The sequence below is a fragment of the Mixophyes fleayi genome, chromosome 1, assembly GCF_038048845.1.
Source record: "Mixophyes fleayi isolate aMixFle1 chromosome 1, aMixFle1.hap1, whole genome shotgun sequence".
Taxonomy (NCBI): domain Eukaryota; kingdom Metazoa; phylum Chordata; class Amphibia; order Anura; family Limnodynastidae; genus Mixophyes; species Mixophyes fleayi.
In genome coordinates this window covers 51,012,008-51,025,949 of record NC_134402.1, presented here as the reverse complement: position 1 = coordinate 51,025,949, position 13,942 = coordinate 51,012,008, and the positions used below count along the sequence as shown (strand labels likewise).

Sequence of the window (13,942 nt, the reverse complement as noted above, 5' to 3'; positions counted from 1 at the left end):
TCCTGAAGTGCAGACTGAACATGGTGACGAATATGAAATTAAAGAGATCTTGGACTCTCGGTTTCGACATAAAACCTTACAATATCTAGTCGACTGGAAAGGCTATGGTCCAGAAGAGAGGGCCTGGATCAAAGCTTCTGATGTTCACGCTCCATCATTCATCAAAAAATTTCACCGCAAGTTTCCAACTAAGCCCCAATCTAAGTGTCCAGTGGCCACTCGTAAGGGAGGGGGTACTGTCACAAATCGGGATCTTAGCCGCACTTACCTCATCCGCCGCTGTCATATCACGGCTACCTGGGTCCCTTTTGGTCATCTGCAGCATTCCCGTTCTCCACACCTTCATTTGTAAACAAACACATACTGTCTGTCCTGCTGCATGGGCGCGGCCATCTTGGATGCAGTCAGGTGATCATTCCAAACCAACCAGATTCAGAAGCTGTGATCACATGAACTGATCAGCCAATAGTTGTTTGGGACATCCTATTTAAACCTGCTGCTGTGATCTGTTCATTGCCAGAACAACACACTTCTCTCCAGAGGATAGTTCTTGGCTCCAGTGTTCCTGACTGCATTACAAGTGCAGTAATCCTGTCTGCACTCCTAAGTGCAGTGTTCCTGACTGCATTACAAGTGCAGTGTTCCTGACTGCATTACAAGTGCAGTGTTCCTGACTGCATTACAAGTGCAGTGTTCCTGACTGCATTACAAGTGCAGTGTTCCTGACTGCATTACAAGTGCAGTGTTCCTGACTGCATTACAAGTGCAGTGTTCCTGTCTACATTTCCAGACTGCTAATTCCCCTGCTATATTCTACAATCAGCACGAACATGAGCAAGAAGTTCATCCAGGCTGCTAAGTTCTGTTTCACTCCTGCTCCAGCTAGTCCCAAGGGTCCCGAATCGGATCAAGAAATTCAGACGACCGTGACATCGCGATCACAATACAATCAATATACCATACAGGGAAAACAGTACAGAACAATAAATGAGTAATACCATGACTTCAGAGGCTCCAGGCATAGCAATTCTAGTGAAGTTGGAGCAGAAGAGTAGGTAGAGAGATAGGAGGGTAGAGGGCCCTGCTCATAAGAGCTTACATCCTAAAGGGAGAGCAAACAGTTGGCTGGCACAAAGGGAGTCAGAGGGTGGGATCAAGTGCAGGAGGTGTGAGGTGATTAGATAGAGAGGAGTGAGGAGATGAGAGCGAGCATGAAGAGAGAGGGTTAAGTGCATGGCTGGTAGGCTTTGAGGAAGAGGTGAGAAGAAAGGGTGAAGAAGCACAAAGTAAGGGACAATCGGATGGAGCGTGAGAGGATATTCCAGTACAGGGGGGCAGCTCGGGAGAGTTTTTGGATTCTGGAATGGGATGAGGTGATCAGAGTGGAGGAGAGGCAACGGTCATTGGCCATAAATGGAGAGGAGATTGGAGATTTAAGGGGCAGTAGAGTGGGAGAGAGCCTTGTAGGTGAGCGTAAGAAGTTTAAAAAGGATGAAAAACAATGAGTACGGATTTTGCAATGTTAATTTTGAGAAAGCGCAAGAACATCCAAGAGGAGATGGGGAAAGGCAGTCAGATACATGAGAGAGGAGGGGAGGGGGGGCAGATCAGGAGTTGAAATAAAAGTTGAATATAATCGGCATATAGGTGATACTGAAGACCGAATGATGTGATGTGAGCATCTAGGGAGGTAGTATAAAGTGAAAAGAGCAGAGGGCCGAGAACAGAGTCCTGAGAGACTCCTACAAGGAGGGCAGAGGGGTAAGAGGACGAACCAAACGTGGATACAGAGAAAGAGTGGTTGGCGAGGTATGAGGTAAACCATGGGAGGACAGAGCCAGAGAGGCCAAGAGAGTAAAGGGTTTCCAAAAGTAGGGGGTGGTCCACGGTATCAAAATCCACGGACAGATCCAGGAGTATGAGCAGGGTGAAGTGACCCCTGGATTTAGCAGAGAGGAGATCATTAGTTACATTGGCCAGGGCGGTTAAGTGGAATGGAGGGGGCGGAAACCTGATTGGAGAGGGTCAAGGAGGGAATTGCCCGAGAGGTGACTGGTGAGGCGGTTTATACAACAATATCATACAACAGTAAACTAGAAGCAGAGAAGCAGAAACAATGGGACACATCTCAATATGAAATTGACTCCCAAAAGTGAACAAAACCTATTTACAGGACATTAAATTGGTATTGGGCACTCATTTGTAAGTAGGTGTTTGGAACTCTCTATTCATAAATACTTCATGGGTAGTGCAGAAGGGTTTAGAAATTAAATGAAAGAGATGAAGTCATTCAGCCTCCCCTCTTTCAGGTTTTAACTCATGGCTGGACACAGAGTTCATCTGAGCCACACCAAGCTAATATTATCAATTAATTTACAAACACATAATTGCAGTACTATAGTAGTTTTAGTAATTAGCTTGCACATTTTTTAAGAAATTCGGTACTACCAAGTTTATTGTGTGTGCAAAGCATGGTACATATTGAAATTCACCCAGTTGTAAAGCACATACAATGTTCGCTCTGTTATCGGCAATGAGCAATCCTGAGAAGAGTCTTAGCAGGGTGAGCCATTTTGCTAAGACATTCCTGAGTTTTTCCAACAGATTGGCACCGGTATGGTTATTTATGAAACCAGCGATACAGAAAGTAGCTTACCTGTGAATGACCTGGCATTTTGTGGTAGTACTACTATGTTGAAAGGATGAGGAGAATGATGATGAAACTACTGGCGCTACACCTACTTAGTGGGCTGTCACAGTCATGTAGTCTTTTGTTTGACCAGTACTGCTTGCCCACATATCCTTAGTGTCACGTTAATGACTAAGGAATGCCACTGACTGATATTGGCGCGACTAATCTGGGAGGCATGGAGTCTATTCACCAAAAACCCCCGCAAGGAGGTATGGGCTTGGCTGCGTGAGGTGCGCAGGTCGCGGTTCTCCCAGTTAGCTATCAGTGCAGCGGAAGAGAGTAGGAATAGTCGGACGGTCCGGGTCAGTAGCCAAACAATGGTGCAGTACACAGGGATGATCCGAGAGAGTGGTCAGGAGGAAACCAAGGGTCAGAATCCAGGAATCAAGCAGGGCCAAAACTCAGGGCAGAGAATAGTCAGGGAAACAAAGCCAAAAGACAGGAACCAAGAACAACAGGATACAGGATGCTGGAGCTGGTGAAACCAATACTCTGGCACAGACTGCAGAGAGGAGGTGCAAGATATACCCTATAGAGGGCCCTGATTAGCGGCTGTAGAATTCGGCGGTCAGGAGCAGCTGACCTCTGACAAGTTGGAGAAAGGAGCGCCCCGTTGCCTAGCAACGGGACGTGGCCCCACAGCGCATGCGTGGCTGGCGAGACCCAGAAGTGCATCCCGTTGCTAGGAAATGGGACGTGGATCAGTGGAGGCAGCAGGCGTCCGTCCCCATCACCTATTCACAGTGCAGGGACGGCACCTAACACTGAGTAGACAGTTGGTACAATGGCATTTCCTAGAGACTGAATTATTTTTGTTTAACCTCTCGGTACATCTGAGAAATTGCTGTTCGGGAGAAATGGAATCAAGAAGGCATTTGGTAACATGGACACATGACCTCAACTAATTTGCCTAAAAGCTGATACATTGATGGCGGAAGTTGGACACACATTCAATGCTAACATAGGTGTCATGGCTACTGATCCACTGTGGAAGGTTCCTACCTCTACTTGTGGTCGTCATAAAGGCTGCAGATGCCTTGACAAATGTTGTCTGGGTTGGGAAAAAATATTTCCAAACACAAGAAGTGCATTATTTGGTCTTATACCCTGACATGACAAGGCGCTTATACTGGGCATGAGGTGGTACCACTGGTGACTGACAACAATCATCATCATCCTCTTCATTATCTTTGTCAAGTACAACACATTCATTTTCAGATACACAATTATCCCCTCATCCGTTTCCACATTTGCAAGTTCCAAAGTAGCATTCTCTATTGCTATGTGTAATTCATCATCATAATTACTACTGATCCTCACTTTTCCAAATGGTTGAAAGATTTGGGAAGGAGTCTGCTCTATAATTACAGTGTCAGAATCGGAAACGTCAGACACACATATAGCACTCATGAATACCAATAGACTCTCCTCAGGATGCGATGGGCATTCTAGTAGGTGTACCAGCTGTAGCAGGACACCTACTAGCAAAAAGTGGGCATGATTTTAGCCTTTTTTTGCCACTGTGGGTGCTGTATGGAATGTTAGCTATTTTCCTTTTTTTTGGACAAATCACCTCATTCATCAGAAACTTCTCTCGTAATCCTTTCATCGAGAGCTGATCATTTCTTTGAGACTAACAAAAAGTGTTTGGATTTTGAGTACGCTTTCCTCCACTTTGTTTCCACATGACCTATTTTACTAGTAGAGGTTGAAAAAGTACTATTACAGCCACTATTGGTACTGGGATGCTCCTGATCTGTAGATTGATTCATGGTTAAAAGAGGAGTAATGCTACTTAAAGTCGGAGCTACTTCTATAGTGTCACCATACAATTCTTCTGACACTGCTCTGCAATATAATTCACAATAAGAAAACAAAAAATTATATATTATTTTTTGGGGGGCTGTCAAAGATCACCCTGTTTATTGCCTGCTTACTAAAGACGTCACGGATAATGCTGCCCCTCGCACAATTGCTTTCAGCTTGCAACACTTGAAATTTTAAAAGCAAGAAATCATTTTGATTTTTGGGGTGTGCTCCTCACAGTCAAACAGTGCCCTGTGTTTTGTTAAATAGCAAGAAAAATATGTGATTTTTCTTGGGAAGGGGAGGGGAGAAGTGGTTGCTCTGTTTTTTGTCCACTATCTAGTTCAGATGTCACTGACACTGCCTCTCACACAATTGCTTGCAGATTGAAACATTTAAAAAGCAAGCAATCTATTTGGGGTTTTTTTTTGGGGGGGGGGGGGGGTGCTGATCAAAGTCAAACAGCACCCTGTTTTTTGGTCCCTAAATAGTTTAAATGTAACTGATACTGCCCCTCACAGAATTGCTTGCAGATTGAAACACTTTGGATTTTAAAAGCAATAAATCTTGCTTGTTCACTCTTCACTCTCTGACACCCAGTTGATCAGCACACAATTCTAGCAGACTGAACTCTAAATAAACTGCAGTAAAATCACAGCAATTGCTGTATAAATTGCCTCTTTCACCCTGCCCAACCCTCTACAAGCGATTTTCTTGGCACAGCCAACCTCCTATCCACATACTATTTTCCAAAATGGCAGATGAGAAAGGGGGTTGATTGTGGCAAGTCTAACAAATTAACTGCTGAAACCCCATTTTGACATTTAGACTTTCATGTGTGTATTACTTTAAATGCTTATAACCATTGATTTCGCAATACTTATGTAACCAGGGATTTCGCAATGCTTATATAATAAAGGTCAAAACAGAGATGTCTTCACATATCTAGTTAGGGTGGTGTGCTGCACATGCCGAAACTTCTTACCAATATTATACTAATAGAAAGTCTGAAAAATTATGTTTATACCTTATATACAAATGATTTCAGGGTCCTGGTCAATAAACACAAAGTAAGTGCGTCATAATCCTGCTTCAGATTGAACCATTTTTTACTAGAATAATATATTGACAGATCAGTAACACTTTAATTTACTCTTTGTATTATACTAACTCTTTGTGTTATATTACGCTTTTATATTATATCTTTTACAAAATAAACTATACACTTGTTAGACAGCCTGAGTGTCCCATTATTAATCCTCTGTAACACGAACCTGCTATTTTTCACTGGGAACAGCTATATATAGAAGATCTCGATCCAAAACTCACGAGATCCAACATTTTACCAGAAATTACATTTTGCCTTATTTTCAGATGCGAATTTGGCAGGAGAAACCGAATCATGACTCGGTTCAACTCAGTACAACAAAATTTGAAATTGTTGGATTTCTCCAAATCATCTCTAGTTTTGAGAGAGCACATGAAAGATTAAAGTTTGGGGAAGAGTCTGGTCAGACAGGGTAGTATGTTCCATGAAAAAGGAGCAGCACATGTGAAAGTCTTGGAGATGGGAGTGAGAGGTGGTGTGAGAAAATGAGTTTGATAACACTGTAACCATCCTGTTCCTCGTTTCTTACATAATGTGGATTATAGCAAGTACTTTTTATAGCCCTTGCTTTTGTTCCCCAGCTCAACAGACTACAACTGCAGTATCTAATTACATGTGGATAAGGAGACATTGTAGCTCATTGTAAATATGTATATGTTTATTGTATATTGGCGATGTGGCAGCGAGGTTGTTATTCATTGTTCTTAAAGTGAAGCCAGGGGGTTATGGTTAGGGATCAGGTGGAGGGGGAAAACTAATTAGTGTCCATTGTTCTCACAAGATTATTCCAGACAGGCCATCTAGCAGGGGAGGTTCTGTGGAAGGACAGCTCATCTTCACTCCCCTCTCCAACCCCCCTGTAGTCCAGCACTGACCAATGTTTAACAAGGAGAGGCACAGGGGTGTGCCCAGAGAGGGGAAAGCTCTGTGTAAATTAGACCGTAGTATTAAAGTTATTTCATCGTTTTCCAATAATCATTGTCTGTGCGATTTGTGTGGTTCCAAAGCACAAAGTGATTTATTAGCAAAAGCAAAATAAATAAGTTCAATAAATAAGTACAGCCGACACATACGCTGCGCCCTGGATCCAGTATACAGCCATTCAATCCTGAAGTCTGGGTCAAAGTGACTGCAAGCTGATTCTAGGGGGCAATATATATGCAAGTACTGTTACAGCAAATACAATACAGGTGACTTGGCATGTTTTCATAGGTTCAGGCTCCAGGACAGTCCAGTGTAATGCAGGTAATTGGCCAATTCAAATGACACCCTTCAAGGGTGGGGGGGGGCTGCTTTCCAAGGGTGGGGGTCTGCTTTCCAAACAGATGCATACTGATCTTTCTGCCAAGAACTGGTCTATTTACATTACACAGACAATACCATTTCAGATCATTTATTCCCTATTATCCATAACTAGCATACGCACAGTGCGATCTTTTAGGCATATGAACCGGATGTCTGCGAATAAATAGGGGATTAAAATGACACCAAACATGATATGTTTCCTGTAACCTGAACCTTAGATCTCACTGAAGTACATATAACCTTATAATATCTAACTATAAATTCAATAACATCTGTTAATAAAATCCTGTGGATTGGAACTATTATAAACTATTATAAAATGAAGTATGTGCATGTGAATGTGCAAGTGTAAGTGTATGCGTGCGTTATTTATCATGAGATTACGTCATGACACGTGGCATACTAATCGCAATCGCATGGTAAAACAATATTAATCAATATACCTTCTTTCATCCAATTATTTGACTTTGACTGTAGATATAAGGACCCACTCCAGGGGTGGGGGGGGGGGTGTTTATTCTGTGAATTGATTGCTGGAAGGTGCAAGGTCTGGCTTTGAGTTGTTGTTCTCTACCAAAGTCTACATATGCAGCTGAGAGAGATCCATGGGTCGTCAAGTCTGGACAGCCAGGTGACTGTAACTCCTTAAGCTAGTGGGGTAAGGGACAGACGATGTGGTAAACCTGCCTGTCATTTATTTACTGTGTGTACATAATAATCTAGTGATTGTTTTTATTACAATAAATGTATTGCTTTACTTTCTAACTGCAATTGCCTGAGTGACTAAGAATCCTAGAAGGTACTGGGTAGATTTCCCTGGCATAGTAAGGCACCCATGGGTGGCTAGCCAGTGTGGAGTGGGTAGAATTGGACCACAAAACTCAGTATCTTCACAGGTGGCAATCAGAGAGGAGTTGAGGCACAGGTCAGATACAGAATTAGGAGGGCATGTAGTTGCGTATCTTATGATGAGGTTAGATGTATGAGAGGGAGGTGTTGGTGAGGGATGTGAAGTTGAGAGTCAGTAGCTTAATTGGTTCTGGAGATCATGGTGAGCCACTGCATGCATTATAGTTTATATATGTATTGGGCATATTCTGCAGTGTATTGTTTGTTAGAGCAGAGCGGATCTATACCTGTATTCAATAACAGACATATCGTCAGATCCGCTCCTAGTTGAATATGGACATGCAATTAACATTACTTTTGCTTGAATTAATGAATTAGGCCCACTGCGCGGCTTCAAGCAGCCTGTCCCTGTTAGCAGTGAAGGCAGGGGTGCATGCAGGATTTCCCCCCCCCCGAAAAAAAATATAGAGAGAGAGAGCTGCTGCGCATGCGGCCGCGCATGCGCAGCAGCTCCATTGCGGCGGCACTGTATTGTACAGCAGCCGCGGCGCTGTCATAGAAGTGTCCGCGGCGGTGCTGTATTGTACAATACAGCACCGCAGTGGATGCTTCTTTGACAGCGCTGCGGCTGCTGTACAGTACAGTGCTGCTATGTAGGGGCATTGTTTAGCCCCCGTTCTTCACGGAGGGGAGGGGTTTCTGGAGAACCAGGAAACCCCCTGCGTTCACCCCTGGAAGGAGTGGGTAACAGCCCCCTAAGGAAAAGTTTACATCCTCCCCTGCGTGAATCAGTATGGTGGGCAGTGGCACCAAGAGGGGGTTGAGTACAAATGCCAGGAGTTGGCGATGAGGCTACTCACTCCCCATCTGATTCATATTCTGGGTGAGTGGAGATTATAGAGCAAGCTAATAACACCCTCACCCCCCTCCTTATTGGCGGTACTGTGGATGGGGCTGTCTGAATAGATAGAGGGAGTTTTTCTGCAGTGCCAACTGTTAGTTGAGTAAAAAGGGTCACCATTCTTGAAACAGATAACTGAGTCCCTGGAATGACAGGTTGGCAAAATACATGTCAGAACTAACCCATCGGTTCAGGTAGCGCCACAGTTGTCTGGTACTAGGTGCAGATTTGCACCTTTGCACAGTTATGTAAATAATACACAGTGTGTAATTTTTCAGAAGATATTTTGTCTGCAGTGTAATGTCTCCTTTTACTGATTTATACCGGGGCTTTTACAATCTATTGATAAGGGTTTATTCTGACTTCTGCTGACAAGGAACTGCCCACTAATAAGAGAGGGTGGGACATTGCACAGTGTGTACGCTGTAGGCTGCCCACCTCACTCCTAGATACATGCTGTGTGTACAGAGTTGGAGACTGGAGTGAAGCTGACGCTTGCAGCGCAGCGCACACACTTCTCTGCCATTCCTACCGTAGATCTCAATCAGCTTCCGACTGAGACATGGAAAGAGAATAGCGCGTTCACATCTCTCAACTAAACCCTAATACCCAGCAGCCAAACATGGAAATAGTAAATGATCTTCGAATTGACAATGATACAGGTTACAACGGGGTACTCTGTGAGATCGCAGACAATGGTGCTGTCATCAGGTGTTTAGAGGACTATTCACACAATAAAACTATTCCTGGCAAAGGTACGTCTGGATTGTGCGCACGTATTTTACCTTCTATCTCTGATAAATTTAGCTAGATGTTATTGTTAAGTAAAAGAATTTGATTGAAAAGCTATTTATTTGATAAAATGTAAACAGAGCGTTGTGGAATTATAAGTCCAAGAATATCGTCTGGCAGAACAAGCTGATACTTATAGTTCCACACCTGGAGACTGAAATTTAAACCCGATATTAGGTATAAAAGGCTATAAGAATGTTGTATAATGCACATCTCTACTGCTAGAATTGTTCTACACCATATTAAATACGTAGTTATTTAATCTACATTGTATAATTTAACATCACAAAAATGTATTTATTGCAGAAATGTTATATTAATTATAGCAAGATATTTTAGAGCATTTCTATTAGTCTTTTTCTACATGCCATAACTGTTACTATGTAAAGCTCATTGCTATAGGTAAATATAAACGCTACACATTTATTTGTATCACCAAAAAAATATGCTTGGAGTGAATTTTGCAAATAAATCTAGTTAAATATACTTTGTATTGCAGATTTTCACCAGGCAGTGAGGATCTTCTTGTATTCGTTGATCTTTCTGTTGGGCGTCTTGGGCAACAGTTTGGTTATAGTGGTTCTAATAAGGAATAAGAGGATGAGGACAGTAACGAATATCTTCTTACTGTCCCTGGCGGTCAGCGACCTCATGCTCTGTCTTTTCTGCATGCCCTTCACCCTTATTCCCAATCTGCTGGAGGACTTTATTTTTGGTAGCACGGTTTGCAGAGCTGCCTTCTACTTCATGGGTAAGTCACTAGTCTGCTAAACCATAAACACACAAAAATCCATCAGGAAAGACCTTGACTTATACAAACTGTTCATTAACCCTGCTAAACTGGAGCGTGATGCTGTTGTGCTCTGCATTTATATTGCATTTATAATTAGGAAACTGTAAACATGCACTTTTGTGTCTTAGTCTTTAGAACTATAATTTATTATTTGTAAAGTGGCAACATATTCTGCAATTCTGTGCACCAAGGAAACACATCAAATGTTGACTGAGACAGGCCTAGTTCCCAAGAGCTTACAGTCTAAAAGAAATATGTTTGTGAATGTAATGTTAACTGTATTATGCATTGGACTTCCTCCTTGTCTGTTATCATTAGACCTCATATCAATTGTCAATATAGTCATGAGATCACAAAAATGGTGAGTGATCATCGTCATAATAATAATAATAGCAAAAAAGACAAGAAAAAATGTAATTACATGCTTCAGAAGCCATTAGGTCCATAGGACATTTCTGTGAAGGGCATGTTAATATTGAATTAAGTTATGTTCATATTGCATTATGCTTATTTCAGCAATAGATAATGTTGTGTTACATCTATATAGCAATAATACAGTTTATAGTAATCCTAGAAGACATATACAACATACACAATAAAGTGTCTGTTGGTATGTCATATTCCGCTTCCAAATCAAGTGTCAGCATTTTATTTGATAACATTCAGTTACTAATATTAATACTGCTCAAAGTCAATGTCAATTACTTGTAAGAAGAATAAGTAACAACATCTTACTAATAGAGGGGGAGAGAACTTGGAGATCATTTAAGAAGAGCACCGTAAAAAGCCTTGGGGGTATATTTACTAAACGGCGGGTTTGAAAAAGTGGAGATGTTGCCTATAACAACCAATCAGATTCTAGTTAGCATTTATTTAGTACATTCTTCAAAATTATAGCTAGAATCTGATTGGTTGCTATTGGCAACATCTCCCCTTTTTCAAACCTGCATTTTAGTAAATATAACCCCCAATATTGGTCCGATGTGCCTGGATGGTCACTTCAAGGTGCTCGCCCATTCTCTGCAAGCGCACCTAGGTTTTTATTTTTCACCTGAAATTCTGTTCTGTTTAGCCTTATGTATGGTTTATATTAATTATGTGAGTCAGAGGACATCAGAACTGTCTTTATTACCTGTGGTGATTGTGTATGTATTAAACGTTTTATATTCATTGCTTGAACTGCACCTAGAAATGAGCATCTCCACCAAAGTGCAACAGGGAGACACAAAACATGACACATTAAACACATAGGATGAGCCCTAAACACCACCTCTAAAAATGCGCTATCTTCGCCTTGTTATCTTGTTACAGTAGTCTTGCTTCTACACAGAATGAGGCACATCAGTAAGTAACTAGAAGTACACCTTCACTTCACCCAACTCCTTCACTCTGTCTGTGCAAACTGCTTCTCCTCCTCAAAGATAGCCATCTTGCTCCCTGCACCTGTGTCAAGCCTATTTAAGTCACATTGGGGTGTGGCTTACAAGCCAGCCCTTGCTAGATGTAAACCTCTATACCTGGGAGGTGAGTGCATCTGTTTTTAATTGCAATTTAATGGCATATAAAGCATATAGGTCAGTGTAGGACCTGCATATAATGAGGTGCTCTTGAAGCTGGGATACAGGCTTAAATGTTTTGATCAAAATATGAACTAATACCTCATGTTTTCATTTTGCTAGATACACACAGATATGCAGTGTAAAAGATAAGCACTGACAACTGTCTTTTTGTCCCTGCACTTGTGTGCCTTCCAGTAGTGTGCTGGGTATGGGTGCAGACTGGTATCTGCTCCCCAAACTCTCTTAGTCTGCTTAACCTGTAGTTACGCAGTTCATGACCCCGCCAGTGAGGCAGACAGAAGATGCTCCTCGGATGTTCTAATTCATTTTGGAATGATCAGGGAGCATCTTCTGCTTGTTTCCCGTCCGTGGCCATAATCTGCACAGCTTTATATTTACTGGGTGTAACGGATTTACTGGATTCACTACTAATCTTGATTAACGCTGGCTTACCTGAGGTGCGGAGTCTAACGATCTCCCCGGTATTCACCAAGAACCGCCGCAAGGCGGGATGGGCTTTGCTGCCAGGAGTCGCAGGTCGCGGTCCTCAGGTTTGCTCCAAGATGTAGTACAGCGGAGTAGGAGCAAGATGAGAATAGTCGGACAGGCCGGGTCGGTACACAGGCAGGCAATGCAGACAGAATCAGGAAGCGGTCTCGGAGTCAATCAAACCGGGTCGGTACACGGGTCACCAGAACAGAAGCGTGGTCAGCTAGCCGGGTCGGTACACAGGAAGGCAGATAAACGAATTGAGGAAGGAGCGTGAGGCAATCCGGGTCAGGAGCACAGGCAATAAGGAAGGTCAACAAGCCGGGTCGGTACACGGATGACAACGGAATCCAGGAGAGTAAACAAGCCGGGTCGGTACACTGGGAGTCAACACACAGGAAGCAGGAACAAGGGAGCACACAGGAATCAGGAGCCAGGAACTGGTAAGTTGCTCTGATACTCTCCAAGTGTCAGAGCTATGTATTTATGCAGTGTGCCATTCGAATTCCCCGCCCTGGTAGCGATCATGTGACCGCCCTAGGTAGCGGTCACGTAACCGCCAAACCCGGAAGTGCGGCTTCCGGGTCCGACGGAGCGGCGGGGGAACGTGGAAGGGTAAGTATCATGACACTGGGTTTGAAGACAGCCATCATACCCAGTATATGGCTCCAAGCATGCTGGGTAATGCTAGCCATTCTGAAGGTCACCACATACTGATTGGTGAATGGTTGGAACTATCCACCAATCAGAGTGCTGGGTGCTCTCTGTGTGACAGCATCCTGGGACAGCCAAACGTCATCTGCAATATACCAAGAGACAGCGTGGAACTTCAGGATGGATAAATAATTTACTTGATTCTCCATAAGAGATCTGGGGCTGTGTCTTGTCTCCAACAGAGATTGAGCGTGATCTACGCTATAAAGCCACAGATTCAGGGTCTGTATAGTAAAGCCACCATAGGTCTGGAGTCCATATAGTAAAGTGACCAGAGATTTAAGGTCTACATGGTAAAGTCACCATAGGTCTGGGGTTTGTATAATAAAGCCACTAGAGATTTACGATGATCTGCATTTTAAAGCCACCATAAATGTTTTGGGGTATGAACTGTAGCCCTGAGATTTTAGGGGACCTGCATTGTAAAGAAACAGAGAAATGGGAGACTTGCTTTGTAAAACAACCAGAAATTTGGGGGATCTGCATTGTAAAAAAGAGAGATTTATGGGACTGTATATTATAGTGGTCTCTAGAACAGGGTTGGTATTGAATAGCAGTCACTAGTATTTAATAGCATTGTGTTTTGTGTAGCAGTTACTAGAATGTACACTGTATTGTATAGAGGTCAATCAAATGCTCTCTGTATTATATATTGTCTATTAACATGCTCTCTGTATTGTCTGTATTGGTTATCAGGATACTATCTATATTGTATGTCAGTCACTAGGATGCTTTCTGCATTTTTTATCATTTACTAGAATGCTCTCTGTTTTGTTTATGTCAGTAGACTGCTCTCTGCTTTGCATATTGGTCCCAGGGAGAGAAAAATATGGGAATTCAAGCTGATAAGAACATTCCAGTCATTGACTAAAGGACTCAAACGAACACCTGGATTTATGACCCACTACATGGACACTCTTCACACCCCACAGCA

The 13,942-nt window shown here is 42.7% G+C and overlaps 1 protein-coding gene across 1 annotated transcript in view; it reads left to right on the top strand.

Moving 5' to 3' along the window:
• Positions 1-9,132: 9,132 nt before the first annotated feature.
• CCKAR (cholecystokinin A receptor) overlaps positions 9,133-13,942 on the top strand; it is a 43,668-nt gene continuing 38,858 nt past the window's right edge. Inside the window, exons 1-2 of the mRNA XM_075194759.1 lie at positions 9,133-9,416; positions 9,953-10,204. Of these exons, the coding sequence (XP_075050860.1) occupies positions 9,284-9,416; positions 9,953-10,204 (385 nt within the window). The 5' untranslated portion in view covers positions 9,133-9,283. The remainder of the gene's footprint in view (positions 9,417-9,952; positions 10,205-13,942) is intronic.